General features: G+C 52.9%; 1 protein-coding gene across 1 annotated transcript in view; it reads right to left on the bottom strand.

The window, feature by feature from the left end:
• Positions 1 to 15,967, bottom strand: part of LOC112922735 (epididymis-specific alpha-mannosidase-like) — a 46,242-nt gene extending 30,275 nt beyond the window's left edge. The window contains 9 exon segments of the mRNA XM_072735174.1: positions 2,062 to 2,110; positions 2,112 to 2,261; positions 6,748 to 6,922; positions 8,292 to 8,380; positions 9,154 to 9,326; positions 12,345 to 12,450; positions 14,405 to 14,551; positions 15,119 to 15,171; positions 15,949 to 15,967. Of these exon segments, the coding sequence (XP_072591275.1) occupies positions 2,062 to 2,110; positions 2,112 to 2,261; positions 6,748 to 6,922; positions 8,292 to 8,380; positions 9,154 to 9,326; positions 12,345 to 12,450; positions 14,405 to 14,551; positions 15,119 to 15,171; positions 15,949 to 15,967 (961 nt within the window).
• Between the last annotated feature and the right edge of the window lie 741 nt (positions 15,968 to 16,708).

The following is a 16,708-nucleotide window of genomic DNA, read 5'->3' as shown; positions in this document are numbered from 1 at the left end:
CTGGGTCTCACAAGCTGCTTGACTCTTCCCACTGTTCTCGTCCCCTGCCTCCTCCCAGGCTGGCCTGTGTCCCCATTCCCTGACCTTCCCCACACGGCCTGAGGACACCAGGAAGGGTAGCCCCACGGGCCCGGGGAAAGGCCGCAGGCCATGGGGTCAGGTGGACGTGCTGTCCACAGCCCCTCCAGCAGGCTGAGTGTCCTGGTCAGGCAGGGGCTCTCCACAGCCTCAGCTCTAAGGCCCCTGTGATCCATCAAAGTAGCTCCTCCCATCTTCTCTGTAACCATACTCACACTGAAGGATATCCTCTTACCTCCAGCACTAGCCAGCTCTCCGTCCACAAGGTCTAAATTGTCCTGTTCTCAGAATAATTAAGCCCCACATTCTCACCACACAGACAACAAATCAACTTATGGGCAAACCAGGGCAGTGCCTGTCCAGATCCACCTGTATCAGGGCCCACCATAGCATCTCTTTGGAAGGGGAAGGAAATGGGAAGATAAGCAAATGGAAGCTGAGGAGTCCTTCTACAAGTGTCCCGCCCACACCCTAGGGTGTGGGCGGGACACCAAGGTTGAGGCAGTGGACACTGCTACTTCCTATGGCTGTCCCCACAAACCTTCGAGAACCCGCTTCATTGATGACAAAACTGGGCTCATAAAGGTAACATCACTTGCCTCAAACCACACAGTTTGTGAGGAAAGGGACTGTGATCCGAACCCAGGTATGGGTCTGAGCCACTGCCTGGCTGGCCCTCCTCAGGCACTCTGGCTGCTGGTCAGTGTTGCAGACCAGACTCCCCTCCAGACATTTTTCTGGTGAACATTCAGCATGCGAGGGCCCCTCCAAGCCTTGGTTTTCCACCTGTCTGATTGGTATGGCCACACATCTCAACCCTCCTGTCCTAAGCAACCTTTCCAACTAGCCCATGGCCTACTGGGGGTAGCTGGCTGGGAGTAGAGGCTACATCAGCTCCCTAAGCTGTCCTGGCCCCTTACCACTCTACCTCACTGCATCCCCACATCCCCTTGGCTTCTCCTTCTGTCAGGAGCAGAGCAGGACCACAGAAACCCTTCCAGGGCTCTCCCATTTTATGCAATAAAGATGTTAGAAGGTCAATGGTTTGGTCAACACTGTTCCCCAGTGATTTGCCAGGACAGGGGTGGGGTGAGGATGGTGTTCTCTGCTCCCTCAGCTCTGTGTCATGCTGTTCTTGATCTAATTCTAGATCTAGATTCTAATTCTAGCTTGGACTGTGGACAGGGAGCTGGGGTGTGCAGGGAGCTTAGCATGGGGGATGGGTTGGGACAGGCCTGGGAGTAGTGCTGCTAGGCTGCCTTCACAGCACCCTGCAGGCCCTCAGTTAGCCTCCTCACAGGGATGGACCGATCATTTGCATGGCAGGACCTGTCCCAACAGGACTAGGGATGACACAACTGTGAATGGCTATATCTCCTTGCCCTTCTTCTGTGGCAGACCCTAGGCTAAGGGCTTTTCTTGCCTCATTTCATTTTTACAACTCAATGGATTGAGCACCATGAACCTCTCCATTTTATTGACACAGTTTGGTTCCAGGACTTGCATGCAGCCAGGGAGTAGGCTCACTCCAAGACTGGTCCCTTTCACCCTTGGGCTGTACTGTCTAGAGCCAGCACAGTCCCTGCCTCAATAACATAGGCATGAAGCAGGTGGGGCTCCCCAACAATTTTGAAAATACTATGAAAGATAACCATCGGGACACCAAGAACCCACCTGATCTAGGCCTGATGTCAGGAAAGGAGAAGGTGACATTGCAAGATAAGTAGGATTTAGGTGGAAGAATAGGGGTAGTGGGAGTGGAGCACTCTCAGCTGGAAACTATTGTGTGCAGCCAATAGCAAGAGGTTCAACGTGATGGGCACAAGTGTGGAGGCAGCTAGGATGTCGGTCGGGGTGGGGGCAGGGATCATCTCAGCCCCAGGGACCCTCACCAGCTCCATCAGCAGGGCAGGGCAGAGCAGACACGGAGGTGGGCACCCTCCTCGGCACCAGATCTGCATCTCAACCTGCCCAGGCTCCTACCTCAGGAATAGGGCAGGAAGTCCCCGTGGGTGTGGACGCGCCATGTGACAGTTGGGAGCCTGCACCGGCGCGAAGTAGTCGGCCAGCCTGGCGTACTCCACGGAGATGCCGAGCTTGGGCGAGTTACTGTTGATGAAGTCCAGCAGCGGGTCCATGTTGGAGAACTGCAGCAACGCGTTGAAGAACTGCTTGTCACAGTCCTGCAGGCCGGGCCATAGCGCGACCCCCGTGATTGCGGGGCTGAACCCAGTCCAGGCGGAGCGGCCCCCCTCGGCCATCCAGGGCCCTCCGCTCTGCCTGGGAGAGGCCCCACCAGCTCCCGAGTACATCCTTGTGTCCATCTCCCTTCCTTCCTTCCTTCCTTTCTTCCTTCCTTCCTTCCTTCTTTCATCACATTTTACATCTTAAGTACTTGTCTATCTTATAACTGGATGTTTGTACCTTTTGAACACCATCACCCAATTCCCCCACCTCCCCACCCGCACACCTCTGGCAATTATAAATCTAATCCCTATTTTCATCAGTCTGGTTTTCTTAGATCCCACATATGTGTGAGAATACATAGGATGGGCATTTGTCTGTCTAACTTATTTCACTCCTGGGCTTTTCTTAACACATACCTATATTTCTAATTTTCGACATCATTAATTTTAATGATATGATAATTATGAATGACAGTGATGACAGCCACAACTCACATTTACTGACCTTGAACTCACTTTCAAAAAGATAAAGTCAAAAACAAAACAAAACAAAAAGATAAAGTCAGGGCACCTGGGTGGCTCAGTGGTTGAGCATCTGCCTTTGGCTCAGGTTGTGATCCCGGGGTCCTGGGATTGAGTCCTGCATTGGGCTCTCCACAGGGAGCCTGCTTCTCTCTCTGCCTATTTCTCTGCCTCTCTCTGTGTCTCTTATGAATAAATAAGTAAAATCTTAAAAAAAAAGAGATAAAGTCAAACACCATGGATAAATTCCTAATAATCTATCTACCAAGACTGGAATCAAGAAAAAATAGAAATCTCAACAGGCCAATTATTATGTGAATTCTACCATTTATAGAAGAATTAATACCTATCCTTCTCACACTCTTCCAAAGTTATAGAAAAATAGGGAACATTTCCAAACTCATATTCCAGAAATAACATTATCCTGTTACTAAAACCACATAAAGGAAAATTAGAGGCTGATGTCCCTGATGGACACAGATGCAACAATCCTCAACAGTTATTAGCAAACTGAAGTCAACAACCTGTCAGAAAGATCATATGCCATGATAGAGTAGGACTTATTTCAGGGAATCAAGGATGGTTTGACATCCACAAATGGACCAACAGGATGCATCACATTAATAAAATGAAGGATAAAACTTTTATGATGCTCTTCCAGATGCAGAAAGAGCAACTGACAATATTCAACAGCCATTTATGATAAAAACTCTCAAAAAGTGAGCGTAGAGGGAACATGCCTCAATATAAGAAAGGCTGCTTATGACAACCCCAAATCTGGCACCATACTCCATGGTGGGGAGCTGCAAGGTTTTCCTCTGAGATTAGGAACTAGACAAGGATACCCATGTTGTCCACATTTACTCAACATTGCATTGGAAGGCCTCGCCAGAGCAAGTAGGCAAGGAAAAGAAGCAAAGGGCATCCATATGGGAAAGGAAGAAATAAATGTCACTATTTGAAGATGGCATGGTATATAAAAAACCTGAAAGACTCCACTGAGACATGCTTAGAACTAATGAACAAATTCAGTCAAGTGGCAGGATAAAAAATCAACATGCAAAAATCAGTTCCATTTCTGTATGCTAATAATCAACTATCGGATAGAGAAATTAAGAAAACAATCCCATGTATAATTGCATCCCAAGAATAAAATACCTAGGGAGAAATTTAACCAAGGAGATGAAAGACCTGTATGCTGAAAACTGTAAGACATTGATGAAAGAACCTGAAGAAGCCACAGATGATAGAAAGATATCTTGTGCTCATGGAGGGGAAGCATTAATATTGTTAAAATGTCCCTACCACTCAAAGCAATCTACATATTCAGTTAAATCCCTGTTAAAATTTAAATGGCATATTTCACAGAAATAGAACAATCTTCAAATTTGCATGGAACCACAAAAGATCCTGAAGAGCCAAAGCAATTTTGAGAAAGAACAAAGCTGGAGGCATCACACTCTCTGATCGCAAACTACGTTGTAAAATCATGGTAATCAGTACCAAATGGTATCTGCATAAAGTCATACATAGAGATCAACAAAACAGAATAAAAAGCCCAGAAATAAACCCACGCATATATGGTCAGATAATTTGAAATGGAGGAGCCAAGAGTATACACAGGGGAAAGGACAGTCTCTCCAATAAATGGTGTTGGGAAAGCTGGACAGCCACATGCAAAATTATGAAATGTATCATACACCACACACACTAACTCAAAATGGACTGAAGATTTTTTAAAAAATTATTTATTTATTTATTCATGAGAAGCACAGAGAGAGAGGCAGAGACACAGGCAGAGGGAGAAGCAGGCTCCATGCAGGAAGCCTGACCCAGGACTTGATCCTAGGTCTCCAGGATCACGCCCTGGGCTGAAGGCAGGGCTAAACTGCTGAGCCATCCAGGCTGCCCTGGATTGAAGGTTTGAATGTAACACCTAAAACCATAAAACTATTAGAAGAAAACAGAAGGGGAAAATTCCTTGACATCTGTCTAGTGATAATTTTTTTTTCAATTTTACACCAACAGTAAAACCAACAAAAGCAAAACTAAACATTAAAAAAAAAGCTTCTGGGCAGCCCGAGTGGCTTAGCGGTTTAGCGCCAGCCAAGGGTGTGCTCCTGGAGACCTGGGATGGAGTCCCACGTCATGCTCTGTGTGTGTGTTTCTCTCATGAATAAATAAATAAAATCTTTTAAAAAAATAAAAATAAAAATAAAAAAAGCTTCTGTGTTGCAAGGACACCACTGATAAGATGAAATGACAACCTAATGAATGAGAGAAAATATTTGAAATCATATTTGAAAATCAAATACCTGATAAAGAATTAATATACATAACATCTAAGAACGCATACAACTCAATACCCAAAAGCAAAAAACCATTTAAAAACAGAACACCTGAATAGACATTGTTCCAAAGAAAACCTCCAAATGGACAACAGTTGCATGACAAGATGCTCCATCCACATCACTCACCATTCAGGGAAATGCAAAGTAAATCCATAATGAGATATCACCTGACAGCCATCAGAATGGCTTCTGTCAGAACAACTAAAAAGAACAAGTGTTGGCAAAGGTGTGGGTGGGACTGTGCATTGGTGTAGCCACTACAGACAACAGTACAGAGGTCCCTCAAAAACTGAAAAATAGAACGACTTTATGATCCAGCAATCCGAGTCTTAGTATTTACCCAAGGGAACTGAGAACTCTAATTTGAAAAGATGTATGCACCCCCATGTTCATTTCCATGCTCCTCTATGTTCCCTTAAAAAAAGATTATTTATTTATTTATTTATTCACGAGAGAGAGACACACACACACACAGAGGCAGAGACACAAGCAGAGGGAGAAGCAGGCTCCCTGTGGGGACCTGATGCAGGACTTGATCCCAGGACTCTGAGATCATGACCTGAGCCAAAGGCAAACCCTAAACCACTGAGCCACCCTGTCGCCTCTCTTCATGTTCTTTTACCCCATTATTCACAATAGCCAAGATTTGGACACAACCTGAGTGTCCATCTGTGGATGAGTGGATAAGGAAGATGTGGTGCATATATGCAAGGCAATCATGTTCAGCAAAGAAAGGAGGAAATCTCAGTTTTGGGACAAGGCGGATGGAACTTGACAGCAGTATGCTCTGTAATATAAGGCAGACAAGGACAGACAAATGCCATGTGATCTCACTTACAGGTGGAATTAGGGATGGGGAGTGGGTGAAATGGGTGAAGGAGTCAAAAGGTACAAACTTCCAGTTTGAAGATAAGTAAGTTCTGGGGATGTAACATACAGCATGGTGACTAGTTAATTATACTGTATTATGTATTTGAAAGTTGCTAAAAGAATAGATCTTAAAAGCACCCATTCCAAGAAAAATACTTTGTAACTGTGTATGTTGATGGATGTTAAGTAGACTTACAGTGGGGATCATTTTGCAACATAGACAAAAATGGAATGCTTATGTTGCATGCCTAAAACTAATACACTGTGATATGTGAACTTTATCTCAATAAAAAAGCGAGAGTTGTAGCATTAAAACAAGACACCCCCCCGCCCCAAACAGTCACGGTAACTCTAAATTGTCCTTGTTGAAAGTTTGCCATGGAGAGTAAGATAGGAAATGAAGTTTTGTAGAACACATGTGAGTGATAGGGGTCTGGCTGGGAGGAGGTGAGGCCGGCAGTTGTTGACAGTAGTCGAAGCCTGAGCCTGGTGAAGTTGTTCACATGGGTCACCTGGGCGCCTCGAATTATGGCCCGCACAATAGCAGCACCCTGCCCGCTCCGATGGCTTTCCTGAAATTCCTGGCTCCCCAAATAGGCTGAGCCCAGCCCAGGCAGAGTGGCCCCTTCTCAACCCCCATCAATGGCCCTCCCACTTTTTTGGAAAGAATGTGGTTGGGTGAGACTGGACAGGAATCCAGGGCTGTGGTCAGGACACTGAGGCCTGGGATCCCGCCTAACCCAGGGCCAGAGGAGGTGCGGTGTCCGGAACCAGGTGGTCCACGCCTTCACATTTTTCACTAGGGCCACGATATAGTCTCTGATGTTCTGAGTGACAGGCTCCATCATGTTCGGGTATATCCTATTTGGGGGTGGCTCTGGGAAGACAGCAGTGCTGTCCCAGTTAAAGCCTTCCCTGTAGGGGAGAGAAGCGTTAGCGGAGCCCCGCCCTGAGAGGGGAGCCAGCTCGGGGTCCAGGAGGACAGGCAGGTGCGGCCAGACCACAGGGCAGCTCAGGGTGTACAGACCGGCGCTCAGGCCTCCTTCTTACCCCTGTGTGATGGGCAGGTCAGTGGTGGCTGACAAGAGCTCTGCTGACAGATGGGGCTCAAATTCATGTGTCACAGTTTGCCAGCTATGGGGCCTGGAACACGGCCCCTTCCCTGGGCCCACACTGCCTCCCCCGCTCCATGGAGCCCACAGTCTGCATTCCCACTGCATTCCCACTGGCGATCTCGAAGAGTCCTTTGATCTCTGGACCTTGGGGCCACCACGGTGCCCTCAGACCCGAGTCCAAAGCCTGGAGCAGGGCTGGAGCAGGTGAGGCAGTGAGGCACAGTGCCCTGGGGGCACGAACTGTAAGGGGGAGCCCAGTCTCAGGAGGTGACATAGAGATAAGTCAGTGTCATATTTCAAAACTCAGAATTAATGCAAAACAAATGGTGATGAATAGAATACCAACATTCCCCCAAGCGCAAGGGCAGTATTCAGATTTTCCCTTTTGTCTCAGGCTCTAATTCGGTCTCATGACACAGACCCTACGATCAACTGTGGGGGTCCTCACTGCCTCACTCAGGGCAGTATGAGGTGACATAGGGGTACCCCATGCCAGCCTCCAGGAGTGGCCACTTGGATCCTCAGAGCCTCTGTCTCCTCATCCATAAATGTCCTGATGGTTGTCATGAAGAATCAATGAAGAACATCAGTGGAAAACCCTGGAGACCTTGCCTGGCACAGAGTGGACCTGACAGAAGCAAATGCCAGGTCCTGCAGTCATTCACCTTGCCTGCTATCTCCCCTGTTCAAGGACAGGGAGCCGGCTTACCCATAGCCTCCCAGGTAAAGGGCCAGAGTGGGTTGGACCCAGGAGCCCACAGCCTGGCTGCACCCATGATGTAGAGGCCTCGGAACAGGCTGTCCAAACCAACCTGACCCTGGGATCCTGGCTGAGTGACCCTGCCTCAGTTTCTCTTTGTGTAAGCTAGATCAACTCCCAAGAGGGTGGATGGGAGGGTGAGTCGTTTCTCAGGTAATACAGGGAGACTACATAGAACAGGGGGCACCTGGGTGGCTCAGCGGTTGAGCATCTGCCTTTGGCTCAGGGCATGATCCTGCGGTCCCGGGATCAAGGCCCACATCTGGCTTCCTGCATGGAGCCTGCCTCTGTCTCTGTCTCTGCCTCTCTCTCTTTCTGTCTTTCATGAATAAATACATAAAATCTTTTTTTTTTTTTTTTTTTTTTTTTTTTTTTTTTTAAGAACAGGGCTCCCCAGGAAGGTGCTCACGAGCAGTAGTTGTACTGGTCCAAGACATGCGTGAAGATTTCCTGCTGAGCTGACAGGGATGGGGAACCTCGCCACCCAAACTGCAGCCTCTGCAAACCCGGAGGGAACAGAGTGATGGTCCAGGGGCAATACGGTGGCCCTGGTTCTGCCTCCCCCAGCTCCACTTGGGTCTCCCTCAGTGGTTCCAGGGGCCATCCCCTCTACTGCCTCCTCTAGATTCCCTCTGACCCCCCAAAGACACCCATGTTTGTGGAAATTGCCCTCTAGTCGGAGCCAGCCTGCTTGCTCACTGCCCCCCACCCCTACCCCCCGCCCCAGGGAAGGACCCTCTCTACCAAGGCCTGCCAGCGAAGCTCATTCTGGCTCTGCTTGACGACCTCCTGGCACAGGAGCCGCTCACCTCTCACTAATCCTCTGGTCTGTTTCTTCATTGCTCTCATGACTGGGACCTGCTCAGGGTTACAAAGCAGGAGGAAATCCTGGTTCTATTAGGCACTGGCTCTGGGACGATGCACACGTTCCCTGAGTCCCCCGGGACTCGGTTTCTGCATGGGAGGAATGGGGAGGGCCCCACGCAGCTCACAGAGTCAGCAGCGGCAGAAAGAAGCTGACATGGGAAGTGAACTCTACGCACAGCGTGGCATGAGGTGGGGCTCAGGACCATGTTCTCCTCTTGCCCAGCTAGAGCCCACCTGCACCTTTGTCTACCGCTGCGGGCCGCAGCTAGCATTTGTCCCAGAGCGTTATTACCCGAGTAATCCCGGACACGATACTCGCTACAGCAGGGGCTTGGTAACGTGCCCTGCACACAGAGGGAAGGACCAGGGGTGAGAGGCAGCAGCGGATGTGGCTCACGGCTCACCTGCGAGTTCTGCATGGTGTCCTTCAGAGCATAGTCGATGTGGGAGATGACGTGGGCATGGAAGCCCGCCAGGGCAAAGAGGGTGGGGGTCGTGGCAGATGCACCAAAGGAGTCGATTTGCCAGGAGAACCTCGGCCGGATCCCAAAGGTTTTGTACAGGAAGCCGTGTCCTTCTGCAAAGAGAGCCCTGCCTTGCTGGTGACAGGAGGGTGGTCCCTCCCCACCTGCTCACTCAGGGCCCCTGCCTTTCCAGGGGGCTGGAGTGCCATCCTGGGGTGTGCTGCAAGAGGGCCTAACACAGAGAGTGCCACAGCAGGATCACCCGATGTTCCATGTACTCATTCACGACTGTAGAGCCACCCCATGAGTCTGATGTCAGGTTGAGTGCTGCAGGGGAAAGAAATTCCAGACTAATGCCAGACATTTATTTTTGTTCCCCAGGTCTCCCACCTATGGGGCTATGTCAGCAAACCCAGGGCCTGGGCTCCAGTCTGCATTTGAAGGAGAGAAACCAGGTCTCCTGGAGTAAGAGAATGTCACACTGCCTCTCATTACTCACTCCCAGGCTTGGGGACGCTGGCGCTGGCCCACAGGACCCCAGGTTGTGGGAAAGAGTCATGATCAAACCAGAGGCCAGGCCAAGTCAGGAGGGGTGCCTGCTGGCAGGTGTGGGTGGCTAGGAAGTCCTGGTTGATTCATGCAGGAGGGTATGAGGACTAGCCAGGGGGCATAGACCTGGTGTGGAGCTACTGGTGGCCTGGGTCAGCAGGGGAAGGAGGCAGAGGGTGGGTGTGTAGGAAGCAGAGGAGACCAGGAAGGAGCAGCAGTGGGAGGGAAGACCTGGGGATTGTGGGGCCTGGGATTATGAGGGAATGGTCAATAGCATCACTGCATTGAGGGCAGGCAGCTTGAGGAACAGCCCTCTCCACAGACAGGGAGCCAGAGCAGGCCACGCCTGACGATGCCTGTTCAGTGGCCCCTTCCCGTCCACTCACAGAATCCTTATTTTGTTCAGGGGGTGCCATGTGCACCCCAAGGGATGGATTGTCATGGACTCAGCTGCTCAATACAAGCTTATTCCCTTCTGCCAGATACTTGCATTCTCAGCCTGTCTGGAATCTCGAGGTGGGCATGGACCACGGGTGGAGCCCAAAAGATGGGTGTGTTAAGCCTGGTCTGCTTTTGGGAAAGATTTCCCACCTGCATTAAAAAGAGGGAGTCAGGGGATCCCTGGGTGGCGCAGCGGTTTGGCGCCTGCCTTTGGCCCGGGGCGCGATCCTGGAGACCCAGGATCGAATCCCATGTCGGGCTCCCGGTGCATGGAGCCTGCTTCTCCCTCTGCCTGTGTCTCTACCCCTCTCTCTCTCTGTGTGACTATCATAAATAAATAAAAAAATTTAAAAAAAAAAAAAAAGAGGGAGTCAGGACGAAGACCCTTCGTCTCTTTTCTTGCCTTGAGTGTGGATACATGGTGATGTGATGCCTGGAGCTGGGCCACCCTTTGGGGCCTGGAGGGGAGGCGCAGGAGACCCAGGGAAACATGAAGCAGCTGCCCAGACTCCAAACCGATCCCAGCTAGTGTAGTAAATGGGACGTGCTTAGGTCAAGACGTGTCAAGTCGCTGCTGCTCAGGGTCCCGGGCCCTCCAGCACAAGCATCCTGACTCCAATGAAGAGGAGACCAGTGAACAGAAGTGCTAACTGTTCGTGGCACGGTGTTCCGTTACTGGGAGGATCGGGCGCAGCCGCCCCTGAGCCTCGGCAGGTGTAGAGCCGCTCGGCTCGGCCCCGCCGCCCACGGCCCCGCCGCCCCCGGCCCCGCCGCCACCGCACGTGCCTCCCCGCCGACCCCCGCGCTGTGATCCCAGTAAAGGACTGAATTCCTCCGCACCCCTAGAGGGCGCCTTGGTCACATGATCACATCCTGGCCAATGAGAGAGGAGCAGGAGCTTTGGACTACATCCCCCAGCGTGCACTGCGGCAGAGAGGTACCCGCAGGGGTAGGGGCTCCGAGGAGGGGGTGCTGGGGCGGGAAAACCCGGGTTTTTTCAGACGTGTCTTTCGCTCCGCTCCCTCTGCTGCTGCAGGTGGCATCGCAGCCCGGAGCCCTGGCCGGGCTCTCTCGCACCAGTGACTGCCTGGGGGTGGAGCTCTCCCTGGGCGCCTGCGCCTGGTCCCGCCCCGGTGAGGATCCCAGCTGCGGAGCTGAGTGAGCGGGCCACTCAGCGGTGGGGGGGAGGGCTGCCATCCTCGGGGCTGTGGCCACACTCAGCATTTCCTGGTCGCCCAGGTGCTGCGGGCAGGTGCCACTCCCCGCAGAGAGATGTCAGGTCCAGAGTAAGGTGGTGTGGGAGGCAGCCAGAGGCAGGAGGTCGGGAGGGCGGGTGGGTGATGCTCCGGCCCTGCGGGCACGAGAGGGGGCTGGTCGTGGCCAAGAGGTGCCTCAAAGCAAGGGGCAGGGGCAATGATGGTAGCCGTCAAAGTCCCAGAGGGGGGATGGTCATGGCAGGGGCGGTGGCGTGGTTTCGTGGAGTGTGGATGGGGCTGTGCGGTCACAGAGCTGGTGGTGAAGTGATGATCCTGATATCGTCAGGGGAACACGTGGGATCAGGGGGTTGTCGCTGTCGGTGTGAACGGTGCTGGCCGGTGATGCAGGTAGTGGCAGTGGAGCTGGTGATGTGATGGAGGTACTCAGGGTGTGGTGGCAGTGCTTATAGAGAAGGCTTGAAGGTGGCCGTGCTGGAGCTGTGGCCCTGTATGTACGGGTGGGGAAGGCAGCAATGGCATCTAACCTCACTACTCATTTTCTGGGAACCACAGACTCCACTCCCAGTGCTCTAATGAATTGTCCGAATTTGATCCTCACAACTACCCTGGGACGTAGGCAGTGCCATCACACTCATTTAAGTCATGAGGAAACAGAGGCCCAGGGAGGTGACGTCCCTTGCCTGGGTCACAGGATTGGGAATGGGCAGAGGCAGGACAGCGCCAGGCCATGTGGTCTCTAGTCCATGTCCACACCCCTGCACTCAGCAACACTGGCAGGAGGACACCACTTGCCAATGCCTGTTTCTACTGGCCTCAGGGTCCTGCTCAGAGGGGAAATCGGGGCTCAGACCTGGGCTCAGACACCCAGTCCCAGACTGATTGGAGGCCCCAGGAGATCCGGGGGATGGGGAAGAGGGACCTCACCTGTGAGCTGTAGGATCTGGTCATCAAAGTGGGCCACGGTCTCATCATGCATGACCTGGCCCCCGATGACAAACTCCAGGCGTCTTGTGGCCAGGAGATGGCGGACCTTGGTGACAAGCAGAGAGAATGAAGCCAGGATAGAACCCCACAGTAGGGCTGGGTCTGTGGGGACATGCCTCCAGCGTCTCATGGTGTCCTCCATCAAAGTCCTCCCGTGCCTTCATTCTGCAAGAGCCGCAGGTCAGCACTGCCTCCCACCCCCCGCGCCGGCACCTGGCCCTTGGCTGTACTTGATCTCTGTTGTGTCCACCTCTGTCTCTACTTCTGTCTCTACATCCATGTCTACCTTTTCTCTACCTCTGTTTCTACCTCCTTGTCTATCTTTTCCTGTGTCTCCATGTCTGTATCTACATCTGTTACCTTTTCGCTGTGGAAATAATTTGAAATTTCTGAAAGACTTGCAAGAAGTATGCAAGCGGCTCCCGGGTAATCTGAGCCCTTCCGCAGATTGGTTCACTGTGAACCTTCTTCACCTGTTTGCCGTAGCGCTCCCCCATCTCCTTGTACCCTGGGAGGGTTTTCTCTAAACCATTTGAAATTACCAGTTAGACATAGCAGCCTTCGGCCCAGGTCCTTCACTGTGCTTGTCAGGAGAGGGTGCTTATAACCATAGTGTAACATAGTGTAAGGCTGCACATAGGACATTTGACACGGATGCAGCAGTGTAGCTAATCCAGTGTGAGAAGCAGAGCCCGCGCCCATGATTGCGAGGCTCCTCCTCGGGATTCCACAGGCTGCAGGGTGAAGAGCCCCCAGTTTGATTGGGGGGACTGACTCTCTGCTTTGCCTTCTCAGCTTTACTACCCTGGGCACGTCTCTAGCCTCCCTGACGTTCACGATTGGTGACTGCTCTGAAGGAAGGTGAATGGCAGGGAGGGGACCAGGTCCACAGCGTCCTCCCAGGTGTTCCTGTCCTGCATCATCTGGCCTGTCCACTCCGAGGAGGGGGAGGTCACTCCCATTTGCGCAGGCGGGCCCCCCAGCTCACAGCGTGCACCCCTGCCTGAGGCGGAGCCGGGTCCCAGGCTGCCTCCCTGTGGGGTGAGGCCTCTGTGACCCTGCAGCCTGTGATGCCTCCTGCAGCCTGTGATGCCTTCTGCAGCCCACTAACTCAGGGACTGTGGCACCTGGGAGGGCAGCCAGCTGCGTGCCCGTGGGGCCAGGGGTCAGTGGGGTCAGTGACGCAGGAGGTGGGGTTAGGGCCCCTCCGGAGTGCTGAGGTCAGAAGTGACCCCATTCAGCACCAGCTGAGTGCCCGGTTGGCTTGCCAGGCTGACACTTTACACCAATCACCACGAGGCTGATTAAAACCCAACCTGTCTATTGTGGACATTGCTGCTATAAACATCGGGGTGCAGGTGTCCACAATAGCCAGACTATGGAAGGAACCTCGGTGTCCATTGAAAGATGAACGGGTAAAGAAGATGTGGTCTATGTGTAAGTGGAATATTCCTCAGCCATTAGAAACGACAAATACCCACCATTTGCTTCGACGTGGATGGTGCTGGAGGGTATTATGCTGAGTGAAATAAGTCAATCAGAGAAGGACAAACATTATATGGTCTCATGCATTTGGGGAATATAAAAAATAGTGACAGGGAATAAAGGGGAAAGGAGAAAAAATGAGTGGGAAATATCAGAAAGGGAGACAGAACATGAAAGACTCCTAACTCTGGGAAACGAACTAGGGGTGGTGGAAGGGGAGGTGGGTGGGGGGTGGGGTGACTGGGTGACGGGCACTGAGGGGGGCACTTGACGGGATGAGCACTGGGTGTTATTCTATATGTTGGCAAATTGAACACCAATAAAAAATACATTTATAACAAACAAAACAAAAGAAAACAAACCAAAAAACCCCCAACCTGTCCTGGGGAAAGGGTCTGAGCACAAACCTGAGGTAACAAGCCTGGGAACCGCCCAGTGTGTCTGGGCCTGAGCTTCAAGTCACACAGCCCCTGGCACCCCACCCTCCCCCAGGAGGCCCCTGCAGGTGGGGGTACCTGGCGTTTCTGCCTGTAGGAGGCGATGCCTTCCCACCACAGCCGGAAGTACTCCTGCTCCACGGCGATGAACCTGCGCTGCTTCTGGAGCATCAGCTGCTCCACCACCGTGGTATAGACGTTGGCAGCATAGGCCCGCAGGCTCTCCTGGGGAGGGGGCTGCCGTCACACCAGCCCTTGGGGAGGCTCCCGGACTCTTGCCCCAAGGCTCCAGGAGCAAACTCCAGAGTGACATCGTGTCCCTGGGCCCCGCCACCCCCTGGAGGCATGCGCCCAGGGCTCTTCCTCTGCTTCTTCCTCTGCTGCTCACATGGAGGACCCCGGGTGCCCTGTAGGTGCTGGACACCCAGTGCCGGCTGGGCCTAAGAGGGCCTCATGACCCTCCCACCTCTGCTGAGATCCTGCTGTTCTCGGGACAGAGGTGACGTTCCAGACCATGACACACGACATGGGCGGGAGGATGTGCCAGCCTGAACCAGGGATCAGGGACAGCTTCCCGAGGGGGCCCTTAGGGTGTGGAGACAGCGCAGTGCAGCCATGGGGTGACAGGGGTGGGGGTCTAGGGTGCCCTCGGGGCCTGCCTGGGCTGAGATGAGGGGAGCTGGTGTTGATACCAGAAGCTGAAAAGAGCTGCCCCTGGCCCCCTGGCTGGTCCTGGGCACCTGCCTGCCCACCCCCCCTCCCTGGCTGGGGGCTCCCAGGATGCAGCCGCACCTGTTTCTCATAGCTGTCTCCAGGCTGGCACACGGCGGTGCCCAGACCTGCTCCTTGAAAGGAGTGAATGGGCCTGGGCTGAGGGGCTTCAGGAGTGGGTGGGGGGGCGTGTCATTCCTGGTCATTCCTCAGGCAAGTCACCAACCTTCTCTGGGCCTCAGTTTCCTTCTCTGTAACTGAGGGGTGCAAGCTCGTTCCCCCCTTAAGCCATCTCCACAGGCAGACAAGTGTCCCCCAGAGGCTGCCCAGTGAGTCCAGGACCAGACTCCCCCACTGCCCAGAGTCACATCCTCCTGCTGCCTCTCTCTCCTGATGAGTCCAGCTGCCCACTTAGCAATGACCTCAGAAAGTTACCGAATCCCTAATCCCAGAGACTGTTTGTTCTCTACTGGGTTTCCTGCCTCTTCCCACAAAGGAGCTGGAGGCGGCCTGGGTGTCAATATCAAGTCACCAGCCCAGTATCCTGGAGAAATCGGAGGCCTCAGCCCCCACCCCCTGGACTCCATTCCTTCCGGCAGCTGCTGTTGGGTCCCACTGCTCCCCATCCTCATGACCCGTTCCCTCTGCCGTGTTCTGGCTGCTGTGGTTCATCCAGCTGCAGTGAGCCAGCTTCCTCCCTCCACCAGCGCTGCCTGGCCACATTCTCCAAGCACCTCCAGCCTTTCCCACCCCAGGCCTTTGTCCATGCTGTTCCCTGCCTGGGAAGCACCTGTTTCCCTCTCTGTCTTGCTGAAAGGCTCTCAGAGACCCCTTCATGGCTTCCCACCCTTGCGTCATAGCATTCACTCTGTTAGACACTATTATGTGTGTGTGGTTCACATCGTCCTCACCCACAGCTCGGCCCGCCATGAGGCTTTGTAGGGCTGCTGCAGGATTCAAACCTGAATGAGGAGGAGCTCTGCCTTTCTCCCTGAAGTGCACGTGAAGGTGATTGTATGACATGGTTGTGACCCCTGTTCCCTGGAGGACCTGAGTGGTCTCCAGTGTGCAAGGTATGAAGTTCAGTCCAGTACACCTCCCAACCCCACCTGTCACCTCATAGAATCAATTCACTCCACCTTGATCAGGGCATGGGCACAACCCCTGCTGCCTAACAGCCTCAGGGTTCTGACCTGTGAAATGGAGATGTTTTGGTCTATTGGAGGTTTTGTTAAGTCATCTGGAAAGTAAAGTGACCGTCTGTGTCTGAGTCAACATGTGTACTCAGTAACAAACAGCAGGTCTCCCCTCTCTGGGCTCTGGGGCTGGCTGCTCCTTGGACATATTTTTAGATTTTTATTCCTTAATAAACCCTTTTCCTGCTTCTGTGCCAGGCTCTGGGTTGGGAGGCCAGAGAACAGGAGATGTGCTGCTCAGGATGCCCTTGTGGTGGAAGTCAGGCCTTGGCCTGGTGCTGCCCACGGGGGAGCTGCTCCAGTTATTTGAGGGCTCCTGGAAATCGCAGAGGCTTACCTGGACAAGGGGGTGAAGGAACTGTGCCTCCAAGTCCAGGAAGGAAGATGGAAGGGTCACGGGCTATGGGGCAGAAAAACAGAGTGATCCAGGGAGCTGGGTGGGGTGGCCAAGAGGCCCGGGTGCTGAGGAGTTGGC

This window comes from Vulpes vulpes, chromosome 14 (assembly GCF_048418805.1).
Source record: "Vulpes vulpes isolate BD-2025 chromosome 14, VulVul3, whole genome shotgun sequence".
Lineage (NCBI taxonomy): Eukaryota > Metazoa > Chordata > Mammalia > Carnivora > Canidae > Vulpes > Vulpes vulpes.
Note: the sequence above shows the minus strand (reverse complement) of the source record. Positions and strands in the feature narration are given on the sequence as shown.